At 46.1% G+C, this 25,692-nt stretch overlaps 2 protein-coding genes across 7 annotated transcripts in view; one reads left to right on the plus strand and one right to left on the minus strand.

Moving 5' to 3' along the window:
- Positions 1-7,217, plus strand: part of MPG (N-methylpurine DNA glycosylase) — a 46,332-nt gene extending 39,115 nt beyond the window's left edge. For both annotated transcript variants that reach the window (XM_084642287.1, XM_084642288.1), the window contains one exon: positions 6,684-7,217. In XM_084642287.1, the coding sequence (XP_084498413.1) occupies positions 6,684-7,063 (380 nt within the window). In that variant the 3' untranslated portion in view covers positions 7,064-7,217. The remainder of the gene's footprint in view (positions 1-6,683) is intronic.
- Positions 7,218-8,036: 819 nt separating this feature from the next.
- NPRL3 (NPR3 like, GATOR1 complex subunit) overlaps positions 8,037-25,692 on the minus strand; it is a 96,866-nt gene continuing 79,210 nt past the window's right edge. For all 5 annotated transcript variants that reach the window (XM_084642283.1, XM_084642282.1, XM_084642284.1 and 2 more), the window contains 3 exons: positions 23,230-23,419; positions 19,116-19,308; positions 8,037-8,634 (listed from right to left, as the gene is read on the minus strand). In XM_084642283.1, the coding sequence (XP_084498409.1) occupies positions 8,469-8,634; positions 19,116-19,308; positions 23,230-23,419 (549 nt within the window). In that variant the 3' untranslated portion in view covers positions 8,037-8,468. The remainder of the gene's footprint in view (positions 8,635-19,115; positions 19,309-23,229; positions 23,420-25,692) is intronic.

Here is a 25,692-nt window from a genome sequence, read left to right on the forward strand (position 1 = left end):
ATTGTTCACGTTAGTGGAGGGGACGACCTGAGCCTCAGTAATCTCTGTGTAAAAGCAGTATTGTTTTTAAGGAAATCCCCAAGGAATGTAGATTGATTCCAGATGGTGACCACGGTCACTAACAAGGAACAAAAGGAGCTGGTGTAATTAGTATTTGCTTGGAATTTCTTTGCTTGAATTTGCTTTGCTGTCTCTGAGCGTGTCTGAGGGTAAGCTAGGAAAGCTCCCGTCTGAATGCTTAGCTTTCAGGGATTGTACTGCAAGACCAGCACGTCCTAGGCACCCCCATCACGGAAATGCAACAAATTGCTAATGTCTGTCAGAAATCGCTTTGCTGACTTTACCCGGCTGGATGGAGAGCAACAGAGACGACATGAGTCCAACACAAAACACACACCACAACTCAGCAAATTGTGTTCTCTACTAAACACACCCCGCTGTGCCGCGGACAGAAATTTTAGGGAGTGCTCTGTTAGACTCATGTAGAGCATGAAGAGAAATCAGAGACTATTATGAAGCTAGGAAGTGCCATGGAGAAGCCTTTGCTGGACTGAGAGACCTAGGCATTGAGGACTAGGCCCTGAATGGCTCTAGATGTTTCAAGCTGATTGGAGCTTGTGAGGGAGAGATTATTGTGGAGCTGGCATTACTGAGCACGCATATGTTGGAGATAAAGAATTCTGTGGGTGGCCAGCAGCACAGGGAGTGTTATGTGTAGGAATAACGCACACAACTGGTCTCTGCTCGCCCACTCAGGGTCACAGACAGAACCTTCCTTACCATCAAAATGGAAAATATCTGGGTAGCACTCTCGTTTCCACTTAGGGTTGGGTTATGTATTTGGGGAAGACTGCTTTGTTCAGGGCTGTTTTCCCAGTATCGGGAAGAGCTGCAGGAGTTCAAGAAAATGTGTTCGATGCAAAGTCTGTAAGGAGTGAGATTTCCCAGAATGCCCTGAGAATGGACTAAGACACCAAAAGATCAGTGACCACATTTCCCAGATGATTTGAGTTTTGAAGCATTCTCTCCTGCCATCCATATGTTGAAGGGGTTTTGTGTGCTGGTGTGAAGCCCCTGTGGCCACTTATGCTGGCTTTATTGCCAAAATCTTCTGTTCGTGCAGGGCTAGGCTGCCATTCCCCACCCCAGGATCCTGTCCTGTTCACACACCTTTCTCATGGGCCAACACATTTATTTCCATTGGCTCTGTTTTCTGCAGAGGCCAGTGCAGGAGTCAGCCTGTGATCTGCCCTGCAGAGCATCAGATGTAATCCCCAAGTACAGAAGCTACTCCATGCACAGCACTGGGCTCGCCTCTCACTTTGCACCATGCGTGTCATTCACACTAGTGCAGAGTGGGTTCACACTCACTCTGTGCAATGTGCAGGGCAACAGGGAACCTGACCCAATGACTCCTCAGGTCACACTTGTGCCCCATGAAGTACAGGGGAGCCAGTGTGTCTGAGTCTGAATGGAAACAAGGAAGACAATGGAAAATTCCTGCAGTACTTAGAATCAGAACCATAGGGTTAGAAGGGACTGCAAGGGTCATCTAGTCTAACCCCCTGCAAGATGCAGGATTTGTTGTCTAAACCATCCAAGACAGATGAAAACCTCCAGTGAAGGAGATTCCACAACCTCCCTAGGCAGTCTGTTCCATTGGCCTACTGTTCCTACAGTTAGGGTATGTCTAGACTACCCGCCAGATCAACGGGCAGCGATCGATCCAGCGGGGTTCGATTGATCACGTCTAGTCTAGATGTGATAAATTGACCCCCTGAGCGCTCTCCCGTCGACTCCTGTACTCCAGCGCCACGAGAGGCGTAGGTAGAGTCGACGGAGGAGCAGCAGCAGTCAACTCACTGCACTGAAGATACCGCTGTGAGTAGGTCTAAGTATGTTGACTTCAGCTACGTTACTCACGTAGCTGAAGTTGCGTAACTTAGATTGTTCTCTCCCCTCTCCCTCACAGTGTAGACCGGGCCTCAGGAAGATTTTCCTGAGATTCAATCTAAATCTGCTCTGCTGTAGTTTGAACCCATTGCCTCCTGTCCTGCCCTCTGTTGCAAGAGAGAACAACTTTTCTCCATGTTTTTTATGGCAGCCTTTCAAGTATTTGAAGGCCGTTATCATGTCCCCCCTAGATCTCCTCTTTTCCAAACTAAACATACCTAGTTCCTTCAGCCTTTGCTCATATGGCTTGCATTCCATCTCCTTGATCATCTTTGTTGCTCGCTTCTGGACCCTTTCCAGTTTCTCTACATCCTTTCTATATACTGGTGACCAAAATTGAGTACAGTACTCCAGCTGAGGCCTAACCAATGCCGGGGCCTAACTATCACCTCCTGTGACTTGCATGCTGTGTCTGCTAATGCAACTTAAATTTGTATTTGCTTCTTTTGCAACAGCATCACAGTGTTGACTCACACTTAGTGCCAGTATGATTCATCAGTCCAAAGCTCTGAATCTGACCAGTCCTCTGGCTATTCATCTTTTCTGTTGCAGCAGCAGCAGGTCAGGGGGTGGGCATGCAGGGTGGGAAGAGTGGGGTATAAATGAACTCTGAGAAATTTGCCATTAATCCTGTTTTGAGGTAGAGAAGATGAAATTGCTTTTTGACAACTGGTTCTAGGCTCCACGGCTTGATCTGTGGCTGCTCTGCTCCTGGGTGGGTCAGAACTGCCTCATAACTGATCGTAGTAGTGGCACAGTTCTGGCATGGATGATATTCCTGGGACACACAATCGTTATGCCAGTGTTACTGTCTTAGGCTTCAGAGTGCAGCATTATATTTAGAACAGCAATTGGAGGCCCTTCTGGGCCTTGTGAGGGAGAAGGCATTGCTGCATCTGTGAGAGCAGGCGATTGAGGACTAGGCCCTGACTGGCTCCAGATGGTTCAGGCTGCCTTGAGTGTGTGTGAGGGGAGAGGATTCTTGTTGAGTCGGCATTACTGGCTTTGCAGATGTTGGAGATGAGGGGTCCCTGGGTGGCCAGCAGTACAGGGAGTGTTATGTGTTTACATTTCCCTGCACTAGTGAGGGCCAGGGGGACCAGTCAGTTCTCTGTGCCTCTCTTTTTCAGGGTACGGACTGGAGGGCAGCACCCAAGTCGGAGCTGCAGAAATCCTGTGAGGAATTAGAGCCTTCCTCTGCCCCATGATGAAGGCCCCATTTTGAGCAGGCTGCATTTACTTTCCACAGGTCTCCAGATGATTCTGCCTTGGGGGCCCTGTTGCCTAATTTGTTGGCTGGTTATTGACTCTATTGACTGTTAAGAATTTCCAGTTAGTCACTAATGAACTCTCTGAGTGTTGAAAGGTTCTAGTCCCAGAACCAGACACCACACAGTTCAGATTTAGTTGTGTCTGGTTGGGAACCTCAATGTGCACAACGACACACTAAGGCAGGGGTGGGCAAACTTTTTGGCCCAAGGGCTGTTATACCAATAAAACAAAAACTAGCAGGATCTTATTAAAGGGGATAAGGCAAAATGCCACGTTTATTGTGGATACAGAAAGAATCATAGTAAGCAGTCAGTTATAGCTGTAACATTCCATTCAATTTCACATTCATTTATACATTCATTCATTCATACACACACAGGTTCTCCAAGGTTATCATCATAGTTACCAGCCTTAGAGTTGCTCTTGCCAAGCCACTGGCCTGGACACGAGGATGGAGCCAAGTCTTGTCAGATGCGCATCTGATGCTCCTGGAGAGTGGTTGCAGAACCAGACTCAAAGTTCTGAGTTTTTAGGGTCTGCCTTTATAAGAATTCATCCTCATTCAAATCCATAGGTCATGGATTGCTTCGTCATGCTGTTTTCAGATTTGAAGTGATAATCAATCACTGTTCTCACGTTTAAAATGATAGTCCATCACGCAGATGGCACAGCAGTGACAGCTTGTTATCTTGTTCTTTAATCTTTTGGTTCTTCGGCCTCTCCGTCCTTGGGGTAGTTGGGGGTGGATTCCGGTTTGCCCTACGGGGTCATTTGGTTATCTCCATCCTGCGCATTATTTGGCTGAATGTTCCTGGGTAGTTATTATTTATTAGGCTGGCACTTCAACCTTTTATTACTCATTCAAACATACATTTACAATCACATCCTATTTCACTTAACATAACTAGTCTCAAATCATTGGGGCATGACAGACTCCAGTGAATCTATCCATGCCACTTGTCACACATGAAAAGAAAACAATCAAGACAGGAATGTAAAAGTGGAGGAACAACAAATCTTGTTCCTGAATTCAGAAAAAAAACATTTGTAACATGTTATCTTATCAGTTTTAGGACAAACTCTTTGTCTCTGAATGTTTTTCTACAATTAGCACAGACCTTGCAAACTAACAGGGCTGCTTCATTCAGCACAAGAGAACTGGCGAGAGACTTATTTCTTTCTAATAATAGAAACCAAATCCGGGATCTGTACCGGACCATATTTTCCCAAAAATAAATAATATATTAATTATTACTTTCCACCAGGGCCACATCAGGGTTGCGAAACGGTATGGAGGGCCAGGTAGGGAAGGCTGTGCCTCCGCAAACAGCCTGGCCCCTGCCCCCTATCTGCCCCCTCCCACTTCCCGCCCCCCTGACTGCCCCCCTCAGAACTCCCAACCCATCCAACCCCCCCCCGTTCCTTGTCCCCTGACTGCCCCCCCAGGACTCCACCCCCTATCCAAACCCTGCTCCCTGTCTCCTGACTGCCCCCGCCCCCCCGAACCTCTGCCCCATCCAACTGTCCCCTGACCGCCCCCCAGGACCTCTTGCCCCTTATCCAACCCCTGCCTCCTTACCATGCTGCTCAAAGCGGCAGGACATGCTTATTGGAAAGCCTGAGAGGTGGGCGGGTGCAAGCCATGCTGCCCGTGTGGTGGCATAACTACAGAGGAGGGGGAACAGAGGGGAAGGGACCAGGGGCTAGCCTCCCGATCTGGGGGCTCAGGGGCTGGGCAGGTCAGTCCCACAGGCCTTAGTTTGCCCACCTATGCACTAAGGGCAAACCAAAGCTTTAAATATTTGTATTAGCACAATTAGTAAAAATACAAATATTCTGAACCAAATGAGAAAGTAGCTGTAATTTAAAACCAAGCTGGTTTCCAGCACCATCCTTGACACATACTCACACCCTTCTCATGGAGTCCTAGTGGTAGGAAACAGGTGGTGTTCCACGCCAAGCGAGTCCAGTGGTCAAGATCTCGAGGTTTACATGGTGACTGGGCCTATTATAAGTCCTGGAGGCTGCCATGAATATTTATATAAAGGCCAGGTCCACTTGGTCCATAACTGACTTCTTAACCCTAATAATGTCTGGTGTCCTTATTCTATAGGTTAGTATATGAATGATCTCATTAATATTATTGATATCATCATATATGTCAGTTTCATTGCCAAGACAAGGTTGTGGTTGTGCATTTGCAGATGTCCTGTCCTACAATATCCAAAGTTTGTATCAGTTTGATTGTCTGTGGGTACCTGGTGTCATTTTATACAAAAATCCCCTAAAGCAAACTAGTCCCACTTCCCTGATAACTCACTGTCACTGTTGGACAATTCACGTATGCAAAGGCTGTTAGGCCTGACAGCCTTATGCTGTTTAAGCCAGATAGCTCACAGGGTATAGCCTGTGCAGGCTTCTTGCATTACTGTTCAGTAAAATACCTCTAAGCTAGTTCTATGGACTATAGCCCGTGGTCAGGGGTTAGAATGCAAGTGCCCCTTTGCAGTTTGCTGTGTCCTGATCCCCCTCCTCCAGGGCTGGTTGGAGGTGGTGCACTCAGCCCTGTGGTGTGTGAATACAAATCTATGGGTTTTGGGGAGCTGCTCCAGCTACCCCACCCTTGAACTCACATGTGGCAGTTGTTCCAGAGTGCTGTGCTGACACAGGAAAACCTGTGGACCTCTGAGCACCTCCTGGAGAGAACTCAGCCCATGTCACTCCCTTAAACACTAATGCTAGGAAGGAGGTCAGGGGAAAGCTGTCTGGAGATTGAAATTCATGGTTACAGATGAAACAGACTGAGCCAAGGAGGGTTTGGCTGATCAGAGCAGGGAAAGGGAATTCACTACCCTTTCCTCTCTTCCCCAATCAGTGATTGTGACAAGGCTGACCTGAGATCACTTCAGCCTTCGAGTCTGAGAAGGTTGGTCTTATGATCTGAGCACAAGCCTGGCGTTTGGCAGCCGGTCGTTCACTTCCCTGCTCTGCCACAGCCTTCCTGTGTGACCGTGGGCAATCACTAAGGGTCAGATGTTTAAAGGGACTTAAACTCCTAGTGATTTTCATACATCCATTGATTTCAGTGAAGACAGGCCCCACTCCATGTAGGCATCTAACTTCTTTAAAAGTCTGGTCCTTGGCTCCTCAGTTCCCATGGATAAAACAGGGCTAACAGCACTCACAGGGTGTGGTGGGGATGAATACACTGAAGAGCGTGAGGCATGCTATACTGGAGCGCAGTACCATTGATAGACTATTGTCCCTTGAGTTGATCGGCTGACCAATGGGTACCAGTTAATAGAAGGGTGGGGAGGTATGTAGGATTTCTCTGAGGGTTGGAATTAGTTCTGTATTGCTCTCAACCTCCTGTACAGAGTAACATGTGGCCCAGCCAGCCTGCGGTGAGAGGCCCCTGTAAAGAGCCCGTGCTCATGCAAGTTCTTATTGTTCCACAGGGGAAGGGGCTGCAGTCCTGCTCCGGTCCTTGGAACCTCTGCAGGGCCTGGACACCATGAGGCAGCTGCGAAGTGCTCGGAGGAAAGGATCAGCCAAACCCCTGAAGGACTGGCAGCTGTGCAATGGGCCCTCCAAGCTCTGTCAAGCGCTTGCTATTAACAAGAGCTTTGACCAAAAGGACCTGGCTTATGACACAACAGTCTGGATGGAGCCTGGCTCAGAAGCACTGGGAGAGCAGGCTCTGGTGACTGCAGCCAGAATTGGTGTCAGCTACGGTGGAGAGTGGGCACAGAAACCGCTGAGGTTTTATATACGAGGGAACAAATGTGTGAGTGTTGTGGACAAGAAGAAGGAGAGAGAGCAAGCTGCTGCAGAATAGAGGCGTGGGGGGAGCCTGGCCAAGACTGGACTCTTGGTAAGGCCTGTGCTTTCATTAACTATCAGCCCCAGGCTCTGACCTGATGGAACCGGGCCGGGGGGTGGTGCTGGTTTGGAAGCTGTTTTAATAATAAATGTGCTTTGTTATAATGAAATGAGTAAGGTGGGATGTCTGGTCAGCAGTTAGCCTAAGAGAGCCAGGCTCACTCCCAGCAGTAGCAAGCACCTCTGGGGTTTCCAAGTGACACTGGACTTGTTTTGTGGGCATTACTCCTAGTTGAAAGCAATGAGAGTCTACACAGCTGGAACCCTTCAAGCATGGGGGGCTAAGGAGGGAGGTTCATAAGTATTGTGACAATGCCATCTCCTACCCAGCCTGACTCACTCTTCTGCTTCCCTGCCTGCTGTCCCCAGCCACACCACCCACAAATGCTCCTGTTTGATTTCTGCAGTTGCTAAGTCAACAGCCACCTAGGTTCCTTAGTGGAAAGAAAGCCCAGTCTGTGAAGGTGGGGACAAGGACACTCTTCCAGCTGTGGCAGCGAAGGTACTAGCTGCCCTCACCATCAAATTCCACCCTGAGCTGGCTGACACCCCAGCAACAGGGGCAGCACAGAGATGTGTCAAAACCGCTGTGAAGCACTCAGAGCCTAAAGAGGTGCAGGAAAGAGTTAAAGCACCTTAGGCACCTCATGAGGCAGTTACGTGCTTCAGTAACACTGAAGGCTTGTACACACTAGCACTTACTTCACTATAATTTAAGTCACTGGCGTGTGAACAAGCTACCCCCCTCCCGGCTGTAAGTGGCGGTGTGGGGAGAGCTGCTGCCAGGACAGCTCTCCCTCGGCGGCATAGAGCATCGACCCTAGCAGCACTGGTGCTGCGCTGCTGTAGCGATTCTAGTGTAGACTAGGCTCGAGATGCCATTGGCGTTTTCAAAACCACTGCTCTGCTGCTTGAAAAGAGGCAACCGGTTTCTCCTGCACCAATGTCCAGTCACAGTGCAGTTTTATTTATTCAGCAACACCAAGGTAAACCGTTTTTTCAACTCCACGCACACAGCCTGCGCAGGAAGCAAGGAACCCCAGCCCCCTGGCAGGGTCTTGGGGAAAGTACTGCGTGCTGGCACTAACTAGCCTGAAGAGCTTCACTTGTGTGCACCTCTCTGTCCACGCTCACATGCAGCTTGTGGAGGCAGAGGGCAGAGCTCCTTCCACAAGCAGGTTGGGGTTAACATCCCCCAGCCAGATGGGGAAAGGGAGGGAGAAGGGGTGACTTGCTGAGGGGCGCTGGGAAGGTCAATGGCAGGGGTAGAACCTCTGGCTACTGCTACCCTGCTCCTTTATTAACATTTCTATAAGGGAGCTGAAGACAGAGGGGCAGTTCCCCTCCCCCACTCCACACAGTCACTTCAAGAGGGACTGGAAGACTGAAATCACAGGGTCCTCATGATTGGTCACTACCAGCACGCTGCGAAACTTGTCGAAGAGCGTGAGCAGCTGGGAGCGGCGCATGTTCTCGTTATACATGATCTCCTCCAAGTGGTGCCGTCCTCGGAAATAGTGCAGCAGCCTGCAAGGCAAGGAGAGAAGGTGAGCTCGCACTCGCTCCTCTGCTGTGTGCGCAGAAATAACTAACTCAGAAATGCACAGGGATATCGTTTACAGTTAACATGATTTACTCCTTTTAAATATCTGCAATAACTCATTTTAAGTGGCTTTCTTTGTATAAACGTTGATCAAGATAAAAGCTTCTCACAAGCATTCATATAGCTTTTATGTGTAATTCCAGCAGTCCTCAGAGCATTAATTAGTTGGCAGTTAATGTGCTATTGAAATATAAGGCATCAAGCCAAACCACTTCTCCCAAACCATCATCATTCCTGATGGGCTGCTTCTCACCCCAGCCACGCTGCCATGGTGTGTATGTATTGGCACTAGACTGCTATCATGAGAAATGCACTAGTGCTGGGGCACAAACACAGGTTTCCTACAAATGGTAGCAGGAACCTCAAAGAAAACCTTTGGAGACAGAGTACAGGTAAAAAGAAAAGGAGGACTTGTGGCACCTTAGAGGCTAACAAATTTATTTGAGCATAAGCTTTCATGAGTTACAGCTCACTTCATTGGATCATGGTTCCCTTCCAATTCTTCACCTGTTCTGCCTCTCCCATGTTGCCAAGTTTAATTTAGGCTCCAGGACATCAGCCTAGGAAACTTCTTGGCCCAGAAGAACTCACCTTTTCTCCTCCTGACACTTGCATGACTTACCTTCTGAACCTGCTAATAATACAGAACAAACATCCACAGCCCCAGAGAGCAGCCAGGCCCTGCCTGTGGATTTTTGACTGCTCTCTAGCTCTCAAATTTCCAACTCAAACTAGGAAACCAGATCAGAAATGCAAGGGATGAAGATTTGGTTAAGTCCCTCATTTTGCATAAAATGCCAAGTAACTGAAGTTTGTTCTTAGCAGGGAGCATGGAAATTCTGGCTGAGGGTACCAGGGCAAACATCTGGTAGCTTTAATGTCTACAGAAAGCAGGCACGGCCTTGGTTTGTAAAGTCTCATCCAGAAGAGAGACAGAAATTGTAGCAAACCCCATTTATCTTCCATAGAAAGATAAAACCACTGAGCCTACTCTGCTAGAGTTTGACTCATGATTAGCACTATGACGGGCTCACTCTTCCCCCAAAGCACTGCACAAGTAGCTAATTCTGCCTCACTGCCCCAGGGAACACAAAGGGGGATTATTCCCACTCAGAAATGGGGACTAGAGACAGAGTGCCTAGCTACACAACACATTTTCCATGCTAGCTCCCTGGCTTACAGCCTTGATAGGGAGGCACAGACTGAATTAGCCTTACAGATTTGGCCACACAATGAATCAGTGGCAGAGGCAAGATGAGAGCGCTAGAGTCCCTCTTGCTGCATAAAGTCACTGAGAGCTAGTAAACACTGAGACGCAAGGTCACTTTCCAGAGCAGAACTGCCTAGCTAGCCCACCAAATGATCATTCATATTCACCGTTCTCTGCTGAACCTTTTAGTCTACTCAGTATCTTCCCTGTGCTTTGCATATGCTATTGGAAAATGGTCCAACTCGTCAGTGCCTGCGCACAGTGGCCCGATTCACTTCATCATGTTCTGGGCTGTGTCAGGCATTGTTAAAACTGACATACCCTAAACCTACCCACTGCTTCTTGCCTACTGATGTTAAAACACTGGAGATGAAAAATACCATTCAATCCTTCTGTTCCAGGACAGGACTGGCCCTGTGGAAACACTTATTTCTCAGCGGCAGTTTTGTAATCTCCCTGTTGCCCTACCTCTCCAGATATTCGGCTGACCCCTCCCCCACAGCTCCCCCCCTCCCTGAGCTCTGCATGCCACTGCCAGGACAGGACAGGGGCTGACAACTCCCTTGCCCCAGCTCCCCGCACCACTGCCAGGAGCTGGGGTTGACACCCTCCCCACACCGCTGCCAGGGGCTGGGGCTGGCCCCTAACCCCCACAAGCTCCATTCTGGCTGGGGCTGATCCCCTCCCCCACAGCTGCCTGACACCTCATGTCAACACACCACATGCATACACATGTTCCTCCACTTGGGGCCGGGGGGAGGCAGGGCATCAGACTTTTGGTAAACTGGGCATTTGTTCATTTGCTCTTGTCAACTAATGAGGGGGGCTGCTGGCCAGTGGGGAGTCTCTTGGGGGACAGCAGGGGAGGGCTGTGTGTTCAGATGCTGGGCAGTGGGGGGTCTGAGTGGGGTGCTGTGTAGTTGTGGTGATGGGCTGTGGGGAAGTGCATTGGGCAGTAGTGGTGTGGATGTGTGTGGGGGTTCTGGGCAGGGGTGGTGGTGTGAAGGCCACTGTGCATTTGTGGTGGAGGGTCTGTGTCGGGGGCTGCTGGACATAGCAGTTCCGGGGGACGGTGGGCAAAGGGAGGCAGGGGCTGTGTGGCACGGCATGGGCCCATCCCGAGAGGAAGGATCATGCTGGCAGCACAAGGCTGGACAGGACAGTGTGTATCTGGCAACTGCTGGTTTGTATCCTGGCACTGGGCTGGGTGGAGCGGGACCGGCCCCACCATGCTATGCCCCATTGCCCCTGGCTGGCACCTTGCTCTGGGAACCGACCTCCCCACTCCATGCTCCTTTGCCCCCAAAAATGACGGGCGCTGGGCCCACAAAAGGTTAATCCGACCCTGATTCACCCTAAATACCACTCTCATCCCATAACTCTAGTGAACTATCGGGGAGGAATAGCTGTGTAACAATACACCCTCCTGCACATTCCAGATTCTTGGCTGTCCCTTATGAGTCATCCCCTCCAGCCTGGAGTCATTTGTGTTACTCTGCTCCAAAATTCTTTACAGTTTGTTGTCTTTGTTCTATTGCCCTCTGCAGATGCCCAGTGCTGAATGCTGCAGTCTCACCAGTCACATAAAGAGGAACTAGCATCTCCCTTGTCCCTGACATGAAGCCTCTGTCTGCGGAGACACAATTAAATTGGCTTCTGTTCCAGCATACCACATTGCAAACTCATCTCTACTTTGATGTTCATCTTCATCCCTTAAGCAGGCATGCTTACATAAAACATAATTAAAAACAAGTTTCCTTATATCCGCTAAAACAGAGATTGCCAGAAAGAATATATCAGTCCAATTTACCTTCCCCCTATTTATGCTCTACAATCACTTTTTGCATTCTTTCTTGTCGGGCAATGAAACTAGATGAGTCAATTTCACTTTCAGAGTCTGAGGTGCTGGCCAGTACTGCAGTGTCTGGGGTGCTAGACAGCACCCCAAACAAATTTTTTAATTTGTTAAAAAATACTGTTCCCTTGACATTTTTTAAAAACCAATGGTAACATGTTCATTGGTCTTAGGTATTTTTAAGACTCAATTTAAACAAGTCCTAACTGTAGAGCCAACTTGCTCAGATGGTGTGGCAGAAGCTTCATCCAGTATCACTACTCCAATATTTCTCCCTCCCTCTGCCTGCATGAGCTTCCAATTATTTCCCCCCACCACTGCTAGTACATTCTTCCAAGCTGAACCACACTATGTCTAATCGCGGCAGAGCCCTTTGCATTAACTTTCTCCACTATGGTTTGGAATCACTCCTTACTGCCATCAAAGTAGTAAAAAAATAGACAACTTATTAAATTATGTATTCTACTTCCTCCCCATCTCCTGCCAGTGCAAGACTGCTTACTGCAGAGGGCAGTATTCCCATCAGTATATTTAAAATAGCTTTTTGGGCACAAGTGATTATGACAGGATTGTCAATGATGCAGCCAAGAAGGAATGTTCAACACACATGTTAATTCTGCATTTGGAAAGAATCATGGAAAGGCAGGGCTGGAAGGGACCTCAAGAGGCCATCTTGTCCATTCCCCCCCCCCCCCCCCCCCACACACACACACTGAGGCTGGATTAAGCAAACCTAGACCATCCCTGACAGATATTTGTCTAACCTGTTCTTTAAAACCTCCAATGATGGGGATTCCACAACTCTCTAGGTAGCTTGTTCCAGTGCTCAACTCCTTAGAGTTAGAAAGTTTTTCCTAATAACCAACCTAAATCTCCCTTGCTGCAAACTAAGTTGATTATTTCTAGTCCAACCCTCAGTGGACATGGAGAACAACTGATCACCATCCTCTTTAACAACCTTCTACATATTTGAAGACTTATGTTCCCCCCTCAGCCTTCTCTTCTCTAGACTGAAACCTTTCCTCATACTTTCTAAACTACTTATTTTTGTTGCTCTCCCTTGTACTCTCTCCAATTTGTTCACATACTTCTGAAAGTATGGCACCCAAAACTGGACACACTACTCCAGCTAAGGCCTCGTCAGTGCAGAAGAGAATAGAACAATTATCTCCCATGTCTTACATACGACACTCCTGTTAATACATCCCAGAATGACATTTGTCTTTTTTGCAATTGGATGATGTTTTCATATCAGATAATGACGAAATACTTTCCATTCCAAAAGTAATTAAGGAGGATGTTAAACAGTATCAACTAAAGTTAAATATTTTTATAAATCAGCAAGTCCAAATAAGTCACATCAGAAAGAGTTTTAAAAGAATTAGCCAAAGAGCTTTTTGGACAGTTGATGTTAATATTTAATAAATCTTGGAATAATGGGGAAATTCCAGAGGACTGAAGAGAAGCTGATGTTATTCTGGTATTGAAAAACAAACAGGATAACCCAGGTAATTTAAAGGTTTGTTAGCCTGATGTTATTCTTAGGGAAAGAAAGAAAAATTAAAAAATAGCTAAAATGGAGCATAATTAATACCAATCAACATTGTTTTATGGAAAAAAATGTCAAACCTAACGTTTGATGAAATTACAAGTTTGGTTGATAAAGGTAATTACTGACATAATATATTTGGAGTTCTGTAAGGAGTCTGAATACTTCACAATATTCTTATTAAAACATTAGTATGATATAAAAATCAATATAGCTCATATTCTGGGGAATCATCCAAGGAGGGTGGTTTTAGGGGGGGGGGTCCTTCAGGGATCACCTTTCAGTCTATTGCTATTCATTATTTTTATCAATGAACTGAAAGAAAATATAAAACCAATTGCTGATAAAGATTGCTCGGGTGGTAAATAATGAGAACAACAAGTCACAGATATAGAGCAGGGTCCTACATTTATGAACAAAGAATGCAGGACACACTTATAAGATGGAGTAATGTATCCTGGAAAGCAGCAATTCTGAAAGGATTAAAGAGTTATGATGGAAACCAAACTCCACGCAATGTAATGTGATGCTGCAGCTAAGACAGCAAATGTGATCCCTGAATATAAAAACAGGAATATCAAGTAAAAGTAGGGAGGTGGTATTACCACTGTATGCAGCATTGGGGAGACCTTTACCGGTTACTGTGCCCAGTTCTGTGTCCACATTTTAAAAAGAATGTTGAAACATGGGAAAGGTTTCAAGAAAAAGCCCCAAGACTGATTTGAAGTCTAGAAAACATACTTGACAGTGAGAGATTTAAGCAGCTCCATTTGTTTAGCTTGCCAAAGAGAGGGGGAAAGAAGTGACTAGATCACAGTCTATAAGTACGTACACAGCAAAAAGATTTCTGAAACTAGAGGACTCTAGCAAAAAAAGGCAGAACAAGATCCAATGGCTGGAAGCTGAAGCTACACAAATTCAAACTAGATATAAGGTGTGAATTTTTAGCAATGAGGGTAACCAGCCATTGGAACAAATTACCAAAGGATGTGATGGATTCGCCATCACTTGATGTTTTTTAAATCAAGACTGGATGACTCTTTCCAAAAGATATGATCTAGCTCAACCGTAAATTCTGGGCTTCACTGGTTGAAATGCTGGCTTGTTACGTAAGAAGTCAGACAAGATTATGATAATGGTCCTTTCTGGCTTAAATTCTGAGAAAGGTACTGTGTACTGATTTTTAGTCAGTCATTCTTTTTGCTGCCCTCATCTACCCTGCAAAACTCAGCTGACTGTAGATTCTATTTTAATTTCCTCGTTGTTCTTTATTTCCATATGTAAGTACGTAGCACTCCTAGTGTTGAATCCACACACATTCAGAGCCTAAAACTCTCAGATTCCTATACGTGTACCTGCCGACAGCTCACACCTGCCAAAGCATGTTGCAGCCTCTCCTAGAGAAGAGGGAAGTGATTAAACGGAGTATTTGAACGCCTTCCAGTAGTGCACTCAGCAATGTGGCTACACATCTGTCACATTTGTTCTTTCACCCTCTCCCCAGAGGGAGAACAGTATGCAGTGGAGGGTCTTGTTTTGGTAAGGTAGCTATGTGTTTATATTACAGAAGGCCAGGTCAAAGAAATGGAGCAGAACATGATGAGGTTTGTGATTATCCTTAGTTCCTGGGGGGAATTTATTCCACAGTCTCAGACCACTCCTGGAGAAAACTCTTTCTCCTGCACAAAGTTTCACTCTTACTATTGAGAGTTCCATTGTGCCAGTGTGGTGGGGCACCTGTCCCCCCCCCATGAGAAAAAGGGCTTGAACAGGTCTTTGAGGCTGCACAGACTGGCAGCCAATCAACAAAGGCCTGTGGAGGGCCAATCAGGGAGGAGAAGAGAGGCAGCCAATCAGGGCTGAAATGGGCCCTATATAAAGGCTGCCTAGCAAAGAGCAGGGAGTCTCTTCCTGACTAGCAAGGGAGGAGGACTGGCTGCTGAGCTAGGGAGCGAGCACCTTAGACAGAGCAGTGCTGGGCAGACTCAGGTGGGGAGCAGAGGAGAACTCCGGCCCAGTTACCTGCCGGGCTGTGGCCCCTGTTAACAAGGGCCGAGAAGGTGCAAGAGGTCAAAGGGGAAATGGCCCAGGGACGACAGTCTGACAAGGGAAGAGAAGGAGAGCAGAGAGGCTGCCGCTAGAGGGTCCCTGGGTTGGGACCCAGAGTAGTGGGTGGGTCTGGGTCCCCCCCCCTTCCCCTTTGTACTGCACCGGGCTATGGAGCAGTGTGGCTGGCCCTTGAGGCAAAGGGGCTAGACTTTGGGGCTGCAGTTGGCCATGAGGATAGGTGCAGATGGAAGACTGCTGATAACGCCCCCCCACCACCGAAGGGGGTGAGACTGGAGTAGTGGGCACTGCCGGAGGGCAGTGTCCTGAAGTGGATGCTGCCAAGCAGAGAGCATTGCGGGACCCCAAGGCAGCAGAGCAGACGATGGGCAAGACACCATGCGCAGAGGGTGCTCCATGACTGGATAGAGCTAATTCCTGGAGCAACCAGCGGGAGGCGCCAGCGCTGGTGAGTCTTGACCCCGTCACACAGAGGAACTGAGTTGTTGACAGGGTCTTCATCCCAGAGCTTTAGACAGTGTTTTAGACACACTGGACCCAGGCCACAGAGCTTTGAAGATAAGGACCAAGACATTGAACTTTATAGAAATTCTTTGGGAAGCAGTGTAGGGAATGGAGGACAAGTCTGATATGTTCACAGTAGCCTGTGTTGCTGAGGAGATGTGCTGCAGCATTCTAAACTAGTTAGCTTCTTAAGTGCTGAAAACTTCATTTGCAGGTATACTGCATTGTTGTAATCCAGTCAAGAGGTGAAGACAACATGAATAACTGAGGCCAGGACTTTGTTTGCCAGGGTGGGACAGAGTTGCTGGTCAAATGGAGATGGTAGAAAGTGTTGCTAGTGAATGCTGCCATGTGAGAGTTCAGCATTAGTGAGGAATCGAAGAGTTCTCTTAGACTATGGACTGAATTGATCAATTGTGGGCGTGTATCTTCAACCAATGGAGATTTCACTATGGCTGCAAGCTCTTAAAAAGTACTTCCCTTTGCCCACCAGCATCAGCTCTGCCTTGCTCAGATGCAAGCCCCTAGTGCAGTCAGTGCACCAGAGTAAACAGCAATTTGCACCAGTGCAGCATAATCCAGTTTGAAAGCAGGCTAGGCTGCACCAGTCCCTAGCACAGGTTTCATCAGTGCGGCACATAGGGGTTTGTACCAGTGCAGCTACATTCATGGCCAAAAACTCAATGCAGACAAGACCCTCCTGTCCTGGCTTTGTAAATCACGGAGTACATTTATGGGGCCCATATAGAACCTAGGCTGGAAGTTCCTGGGGCAGCAATCTTGTCTTTTGTCTCTAAACAGCTGTACATTTATGGTGGTGTATAAATAAAAGAACAGAATTTCAGCATAGCAAACAGGCTTCCACCTCCTCTCTCCATTCTAGGGAGCAGAGCTCTTGGAAATGACTCTTCCAAGTGGCTTGCTAGAGGCAGTGAACTGACAGTAAAGCATTAATCTGGCTTAGAAAGCCTACCTGATGTTCAAGGAAAGAATGTTCGTGCCTAATACATTACAGACCTAGATCAAGAAAAGCTCCTCTGTATCTCAACTTTACTCTTGAAATAACTTTCCATCTCTCACCCACTCAATACTTAGGAAAAGAATTTGGATTTGAGTCCTCATCCAACGCCCCTGTGGTTAACCTCTGTCAAGCTATGTTATTTCACATTCTGTTTAAGGTGTCTGCCTTCACTAGAGAAATCCAAGTACTGGCTGTACATAGTAACAGACAGACAAGTTCTGTGATGTATTAAGCAGAGAGCAGCAAGTAGTTCAGAGACAATTGTCATAGGAAATTAGTATCAGGACCAATTTTATTGCTCTTCTAAAAATAGGCACTCCCTTTGTATGCACACTGAACTATACTCAGGAGGGCAGTTACAGTATATTTAGTATACTACTAACTATTCAGTTACAGTAGGAGCTCATGCTGGGATACTGACAAATACAGCAGAGTTCTGTTTCCCACAGCATGAGATTCATCATCATGGACCACCCACAGTTAAAAGTTAAGTGAAAAGTAAAGCTGATCCAAGACCCCTGAAAGAGGAAGCATGTGTGGAGTAAACAAAAGGATTGCTTTGCTCACTGCCTCAGCTTCTCTCTAATGTCCTGTATTTATGCACTCAATAGTAGGTACAGAATTGTGCACAGAGAATCACATAAAGATCATTTTGGTCTCCTGATTTGCAATTGGAAGAAGGGAACTGAACAACAAAGAACTCTGAGTGATGTCATTTACAGACTCACTGTGTGTAAACAGTAAATCACATGACAGTTGTGATCATTCTGCAGGACAAGTCATATTTTTACACTTCAGCTTCCAGACAGTCAAGAAAGCATGTCTGCTGTACCTTATCTCCTCAGCAGTGATTTAGGAATGGTTATTCTGGGATATATAATTGTCTGTTTCTGCCCATATTGATAATGGAAGGAAAAATGGAAACTCCATTTACTGCTATCGATTGCTTTGCTAAGGAATCTGATGTACAAGCAAACTGCAAAATATAACCAAACTCTCCTCCTCCTCAGACATCTGCGTGACCTGTTAGTCACACTATCTGACTTCCTAAAGAAACCAAAGTCGCTTCTGGCATCTGCAAATCATGAGCTTTCCAAGAGCTGTCCTCCCTCCCCGCCCCCCCCAACCAGTTCAGCAGGCCAAAAGGGTTCTAGATGGACAACCAGAAAGATAAACTGGTTTCATTATAAGAATGATAGGTTTAGAAGCTTTATTTAATGAGATTAGAATAATAGTCCAGACTGAATTCACAGAATTTTCAAAAAAGTATTTTATCAGAAGACTATTTTATTTTTTGGCATAGGTTTTGCAGACATCTAGCCACTGATGGGGACAGAGTTCTCAAATAGCCAAGGTATTGCCATCTGAGTGGACATCTCAGAGAATCCACATCCTCTGAATTGGTGCAATGCTGCCATCTCCCAGTTACACAAAAGGAGCAGCAGAGGCATACTTTAGTGCAGGACAGTAACTACATCTGCAGGCTTCAGGAATTCCCTACAAAACATCCATAATCTCCACTGGTCCAGTTGTAGAGAACTCTGCAGCATGGAAAGCAAGTATTTTATTCCCACAGTGGTCTCCTTGGGATACTTGAGTATTACTCTCCTAGCCACACATGCCAGGGGAGATCTAGTCAGGGAATGACTGGGTGATCTGGAATGTGTAAGACGCTGTGACACTTCCCTGGGCCATCTTTTCTCCACAAGTATGAAACCCGGTGAACGCTAAATTCCTGTGATGCCACTGTATTTTCAAATGCTTTTAAAAACCATTACTTACAGATCTCTGGAAATGCTAACAGGCCTGTAACTACACCATGCACACACCAGGACCTCTGCTTTGAGCTTGTTTTCAGGCTATGCAAATTCAATTTTGTGTTCTCAAGAGTGAGACACTCTCAGAACCACACAAGACAACTGGTGGGCAGTCAGACCTGAGAATGCACTACTCATCAGAGGGTCTCAGAGCCTTTATGTACATCCAGAGCTTATTAACAAAATATTCTTAGGGCACTAATTAAAAACCTGGCCAACAGCTAGTGTCAGACACCAACAAGCACTGGTGAAGAGGTCACCGCGGGAATAAGACCCAGAAATTTAATCTTCCAAGATGCACCCTCACCCCACCCTCCCTACAGTGCTGATGCAGAGATTAATTGCAAAGGGGGAATGAGAAGGGAGGTTACATTCTCCCTACCTTGCAAACATGCGGAGATCCTCTGGATTCTGTGCAGCAGGGACATTGAAGATAGCTTCCCGCTCATGTTCAGATAAGCTCGCTAGTAGGTTCTCGGTCATCCGTTTATTCAATGGGGAGTCACCACCAGGTATCAGCTCAGCACTGGAATTATCCATACTAGGGCTTGTGAGAGTCATATCATCACTACTGGCTGTAAAATCGGAAATAATATGATGCTGTGAAGAGTGCAAACTAGCAGGTTCCTTCCAAGCAAACCCATCAGCTTAGTATAGGAAAGAAAGGGGGCCTGGAAACATGACATGGGAACTGCCTGCAAGCAATTAGATGAGGACAGGGAATTTGGTTCTCTTGGCAGAATTTGTTGGGTTTGTAGACAAGTAATGGGTAATTTGGGGCAACATACAAAATATTATTGGGACATAAGGATTTTCTTGAAAATGGGGACTGCACAGATATCTGCACATTTCCTAGGGTGGGTGGACTCCTTGGAAGTGCATCCAAGGCATGCTGCCTAGGAGGTAAGTTTCAGTTTCTGGGAATAATGGTATGCTCTAAAGGGGGATATGAGAGAAGTCTACAAACCCATGAATGATGTGGAGAAAGTGATAGGAAAGTATTATTTACTCCTTCACACAACACAAAAGAACCAGAGGTCACGTGATAAAATTAACAGGCAGCAGTTTTAAAACAAATGTAAGGAAATTCTTCACACAACATACAGTCAACCTATGGAACTTGTTGCCTGGGGATATTGTGAAGACCAAAAGTGTAATTGGGCTTAAAAAAAATAAAAATAAAGAGAAGTTCACGGAGGAATGGCTATTAGCCAAGATGGTCAGGGACGTAACCCCAAGCTGCAGGTATCCCTGCACCTCTGGCTGACAAAAGCTGGGACTAGATGACAGGGGATGGATCAATCTATAATTGCCCTGTTCTGTTCATTCCTCTGAAGCACCTAGCACTCCCCACTGTCAGAAAACAGGATACTAGGCTAGATGGACCATTGGTCTGACCCAGTAGAGCCATTCTTACCATCTGATATGACTGGGAGAGTGATTAAATACAGAACCAGAAACAACATATCTAATGAGCTTTATAAACTGGTGATGCATAGCAAAGAAGATGAAACCACAACATGGGGAGGAGTGGGAAATAAATATATGAGACTACAAATAATAAACAGTGCAGGCACTGGCATTGGGAAGTTACGAATGGGAACTGCTGGGACAGGGTTTGCATTCCTTCTTTAGCACTGGGAAAACCCCAGAGCTAGTGCCTCATGCCCCCATTTTCCTCTATTGGCCAGGCTTCCAGGCCCCAGACTAAGCCTCCCATGATCATGATGCAGAGATCAGTCCATAAGGAGATTTGGGGACATGAGGTATGCGAACTACTCATAGGGCACTGTGATGGCTCAGGCAGACACAGAGATTAATGTCAAACAGAGCTGAAACATTTTGTTTTGATTTTCCCCGGTGGAAAATAGAAACAAACATTTCTCCTGTGGAAAATTCAACTATGGAAAAACCACCTTCTCCCTGAAAAACTTGGGTAGAAAATGCCCAGACAGCTCTAGTTTAAACAACATGAAGTGGCAATGAGAAAAGTAGAGCAGTTGGGAGGGTAGGTAGAAGAGAATGTAAGGAAGCTATGCTGCAATCACAGAACTATCTGCTGGGAGGAGTTATAAATACAACAGTTCTATATGACTGTCCTTAAAGATACCTAGCAAAGGAAAGAAAAATTGTGAGTTTATCCATCATTATAAAGGGGAAAAAAGGGGTCAAAGGCGGCCTCAAAACTTCCTCCTACCCCCACAGTAAAAATTCACTTGTAGCCTCTTGTTTTTCCCAGATGGCTATTGACAACTGGAGAACCAGGATAATGGCATTAAACAAGCCATGTAAGTGAAACCTAAGAAACTATATTAATTCAGACTGTTTAAATATCTGCTTTGTGTTAAGTTTAACACCTATTTAACTCCAACACTTGAGGAAAGTCCTTTTTGATAAGATCCATTATCCCTACCCAGAGAAAGCTATAACACAATCCAATGGCTGGAAGCTGAAGCTAGACAAATTCAGACGGGAAAGAACACAATTTTTTTTACGGTGAGAATATTTAACCATTGGAACATTTTATCAGGGGTTGTGGTAGATTCTCCATCACTGACAATTTTAAAATAAAGAGGGGATGTTTTTCTAAACGATCTGCTCTGGTAATTATTTTAGAGAAGCTCTATGACCAGTGTGATACAGGAGGTCAGACTAGATAATCACAAATGGTCCCATCTGCCCAAAGAATCTATGAAACCCCTTCAGCTGAGAGCCAGTCCATACTAAATGTCAAAGACAGACCAGACATTCCTGGTATTTAAAAGGTTAAAAAAAAAAAACACCCTTTAAAGATCCCTTCCATCCAGATCTTCTTTACACAGCACAGAGATAAAATGGGGGCAAATACCCATTCTTTTAATTTGCAAGTTACCTTTAAGCAGGTAAATAAAAAGGCACTAAGCAATCATAAAAGATTTATGAACTAAAGGACTCAAAATTTATCAATTAAACCTCAAAGCATCAGGTTAAAAGGACAGTTATGAGTCCCATTTAAAATTACTGAACAAGGAAATGAAAAACTAAACCCCGTTGCCCCCTTTAGCTCTTCTGGCTAGGCCTAGGTATGACAGTGAACCCACAGCATGCATTGTGCAGAGACCCAATGTGAAGAGTGAATACCTGAGTTTGACCTTAATTTGCTGTCAGCCATTTGGTCTTACTTTAACTAGCTTTTGTAGTTTAATTCCCTTTGGTTTTATGGATTTCTATTATTACAAAACCCCTTACCCAGGCTGAGCTCTCAACTGAAGAGTGGAGACACTGTCAGGAGAAGGCATGGCCGCTTTGGAGCAAACATATATGAGATTCCACAAACTGGTGCACTAGATGCTGAGAGCAAATATGCGGGGGCTCTGCGACAAAGGTAACACAATACAAGGCTCCCTCACCAAGACCTTACTACTGACATTCACTCTCCCAAAAAAACAGAACTTGGCATGTGTGCACACACACTCCTTGGTATTTTACTCAATGCAACGTAGCCTGACTGAAGCTAATTTTGAGAATGAGCTATTTCTTGTGGGTCTATCATGCATCCCTGTTAGAACTGGATGCTCTGCCACAGCATTAAGCCGAATAGAATGAACCAAGTTCAGGCTTATTTTACCAATAGGAAAGGTTTCCTGGACAGGTTTAGTCTCATGAGCCAACAACAATTTTTAGGCTCCAAGACCTCAGCTCTAATTCATTTTCCTTAGAGAAATAATGTCCTGCAGAATGCCCCATAATTAACAACCATGCTTCTGGGAATACCGCAGGACACAGACAGCTGAACAAACACACATCAGTTTCCTTGACAAGGTTTTTGACCAATTTAGGACTTCAGCACCACATTTTGGCTTTGGTAAGAACACTGTCCCAGAGCTGACCTCAAAGCATGGCAATGGGAGGAGCTCGGGGAGTTAAGCGAGAAGAAAGCGAAATTGTAAACATTTGTCAGCCACAGTATCCGTGTGGGTTTCCTTAAAGACATCAACTATAACCCAAGGATTCCACTGCTGTTTGGAGCATGTTTTCTCGCAAGCACTTTGTTTAAAACTCCCTCATTCTGTTTCTGATTATGGACATCCATGTAGATACCAGCTGTCTATCTGGAAGAACACCTGGGTCACTTAGGAAGGATGCCTAAAAGGACTTCTTGACAGAATTAATGGAAACAGACTGTCAGGACTAAGCAGATAGGAAGAGGCTGATCAAGAACTGGGTGACTAGAATGGCCTGCAGGCATTTGATAAGAGAGCTTTAATGGCCGCCAAGAAGTTCGCCAATTCTTGGTTCTCCAGCCCAGGGCTGACCTTGATCAGCTAACACACTGTTAAATATGACTTGCCCTACCTAGACTTACTGCAAAGTCTGTTTAAAATCATGTTAGCTAAGGCACATTGACTATCACATTATAAAACACTACCTACTCTCCTACTCTAGATAGGGCCTATGATAATCTCTAAAGGCAAATACAGACTTGTTTACAGTGGGAAAAGGAAGTGTATTCATACTTGGGGAGCCGAAGCTGAGAGCATTGGGAGTGCTTAGACTTCTGCCTCCAACTCTGGCAGTGAAGGGCATGTCTTCATCTTGAGCTCGGAAATCCTCCTCATTCGGGGGCACCATCAAACAGACATATGTGTGGAGCTGGATAAGAAGGCGATGCTGGAGCATCCATATCACCATCTGTATAAGCTGAGTCTGCAAAACAAAAGCTAGCATTTCAGGCAAGCACTCAGAGCACAGTACAGTTCAAAAGCAAGAGGGAGATAATGCACAAGGTACTCTAAGGCCCTGTGGGGATGCACACTAAAGAATTGCTCAAACAGAGGCAGGGTCTCTCCTTAGCAATTGGTTGAGCACTTGAAAACTTGCCCTGGGTTCTTGTAACCCTATTCCAATGCATTTTGTTGCACATCGCCAATAAAACAGAGTCTATGCCTTTTTCCAGACCACTAAGTTAGTATGTTTGTCCAGAAACCAAATATTCATGATATGTAAGGCAAACTAAGCAGCGTTACTGAACTGTTGCTGACCTTGAGACTCTGACAGACTCAGACTTGTCTACACACGTTTAGTTAATGACAAGCTGGGGTATAAGTCTGTGGCGCACTAGCCTGCCATGCACTAAGGGCCTGACTACATGCTATGTTAGTTTGGATCAGAGGGGTGTAAATTCTAATGCACATGAGCATGTTGCACACTAACTGGCCTATGTGGACCCTGCTAGTGCGCATTAAAGTTTCCTAGTGTACATTAATGTAGTCCTATTTCAAACAGTACTGCATTAACATGCCCTAAGGAAAGAGAGGTTATTTACCAGCACAGTAACGCATTCTTCGAGCTGTTTTGTTATGATGGGTGCTCCACTGTATGACGTGCACATACCTATGCACTCTTGAGCGAAGATTTTAGTCAGCAGTGCCCATGGATCTGTGCCTATACACCATACATCCTTGTGCTCCAGTGTGAGGGTATACAGGGAGATGTAGACCTGCTGCCACTCCAGTTCCTTCTCAACTATGTAGCCCAGAAGACTCTGCAGCAGAGTGGAAGGCAGGTGGGAGGCGAAGCACTCATAGGGACAATTCATCTCAAAGTACTCAAGTTACTGTATAGGTAAGTAACTTCTCCTTTTCAAGTTATTGTCCCTCGGGGTGCTCCACTCCCAAGCAGTAACAACATGGAGGTGGGAGCTGAGGAGGCAGATCCAGCACAGTTCTGAGGCTAGCATGACCAAAGGGCATATCTGGAAGCAACTAAGATAGCACAGTGCCTGGCAATCGCTTGGTTGTAGAACCAGGTTGCTGCTGCAGATGTCCACAATGTGAGTATGAATTTAAGGGCTAAAGAGGTGAAACAGGCCCTGGTGGAATGGGCAGTAATTCAAGGTCGGGGATACACTCCAGCAGCTTTGCAACAAGCTCGAGTGCACCCAAAAACCCACTTCAGTAGACTGAGTGGAAACTGGCTGTTCCTTCATTCTCTTGGCACAGGAGATAAAAAGCCTGTTGGAAACCCTGGAAGGTCTTATTCTGTTGAGGTGAAAGGCATGGGCCCTTCTCACATCCAGAGAATGGAGGACAGCCTCCTTCCTCGAGGAATGAAGTTTGGGGGTAAAATACCGGTAGACTAATATACTGATTGATATGGAATTCTGAAGAGACCGGGAGGCAGGGAATGAGGATAGGGGCATACGGTCACCTTCTCACGGTAAAAGGTAGTGTAGTGTAAAGAGGGATCGCCCCTAGCTCTCCTACCTTTCTGGCTGAGGTTATGGCTAAACTGGAATAAAGTCTTGAAGGACAGGTGGAGAAGCAAGCAATTACCCATGGGTTCAAACAGAGTTCTTTAAAGCACTGAGAACCAGATGAAGATCCTAGGGTGGCATGGAGTCCTTGACATGAGGAAATAGATACAACAAACCCTTGAGGAACCTGACTATGGTAGGGTAAGCAAAGACCATAAATCCTTCCACTGGTGGAAGAAAGGTTGTAATTGCTGCCCAGTGAACCCTAATGGAGCTCAGTGACAACCTTGTGTTTTTAAATCTAAAAGTTAATGAACATCATCCATGAGGAGAAATTCAGAGGCAGATACAGATCAATGAGTACACCAGACGTGCAAACACCTCCACTTCTGCAGTTTTCTCATGGCAGGTTTCCTGCTGTTCAAGAGTACAGACTGAACTCCACGAGAGCTGCCCAATTCTTTGTCCAGGAACCATCAAGGAGCCAGGCCTTGACATGCAGAGATGAGAGACTGGGATGGGTTATGCCCAAGTCCAGTGTCAGGAAATCCACTGTGAGAGGAAGGCCTACAGGAGTTAGTAGGGAGAGGTGAAGCAGACCCAGGAACCACACCACTTGCCTCAGCCACAAAGGCACTACAAGAGCATCCCCTATGGAGTAGCAACCATATGCCTGCCTCAAGAAGAAGTGTTGGCACTTTGCATTGGATGGTGTTGCAAAGAG

The sequence above is a fragment of the Lepidochelys olivacea genome, assembly GCF_965140295.1.
Source record: "Lepidochelys olivacea isolate rLepOli2 genome assembly, chromosome: 10".
In the NCBI taxonomy this organism is placed as follows: domain Eukaryota; kingdom Metazoa; phylum Chordata; order Testudines; family Cheloniidae; genus Lepidochelys; species Lepidochelys olivacea.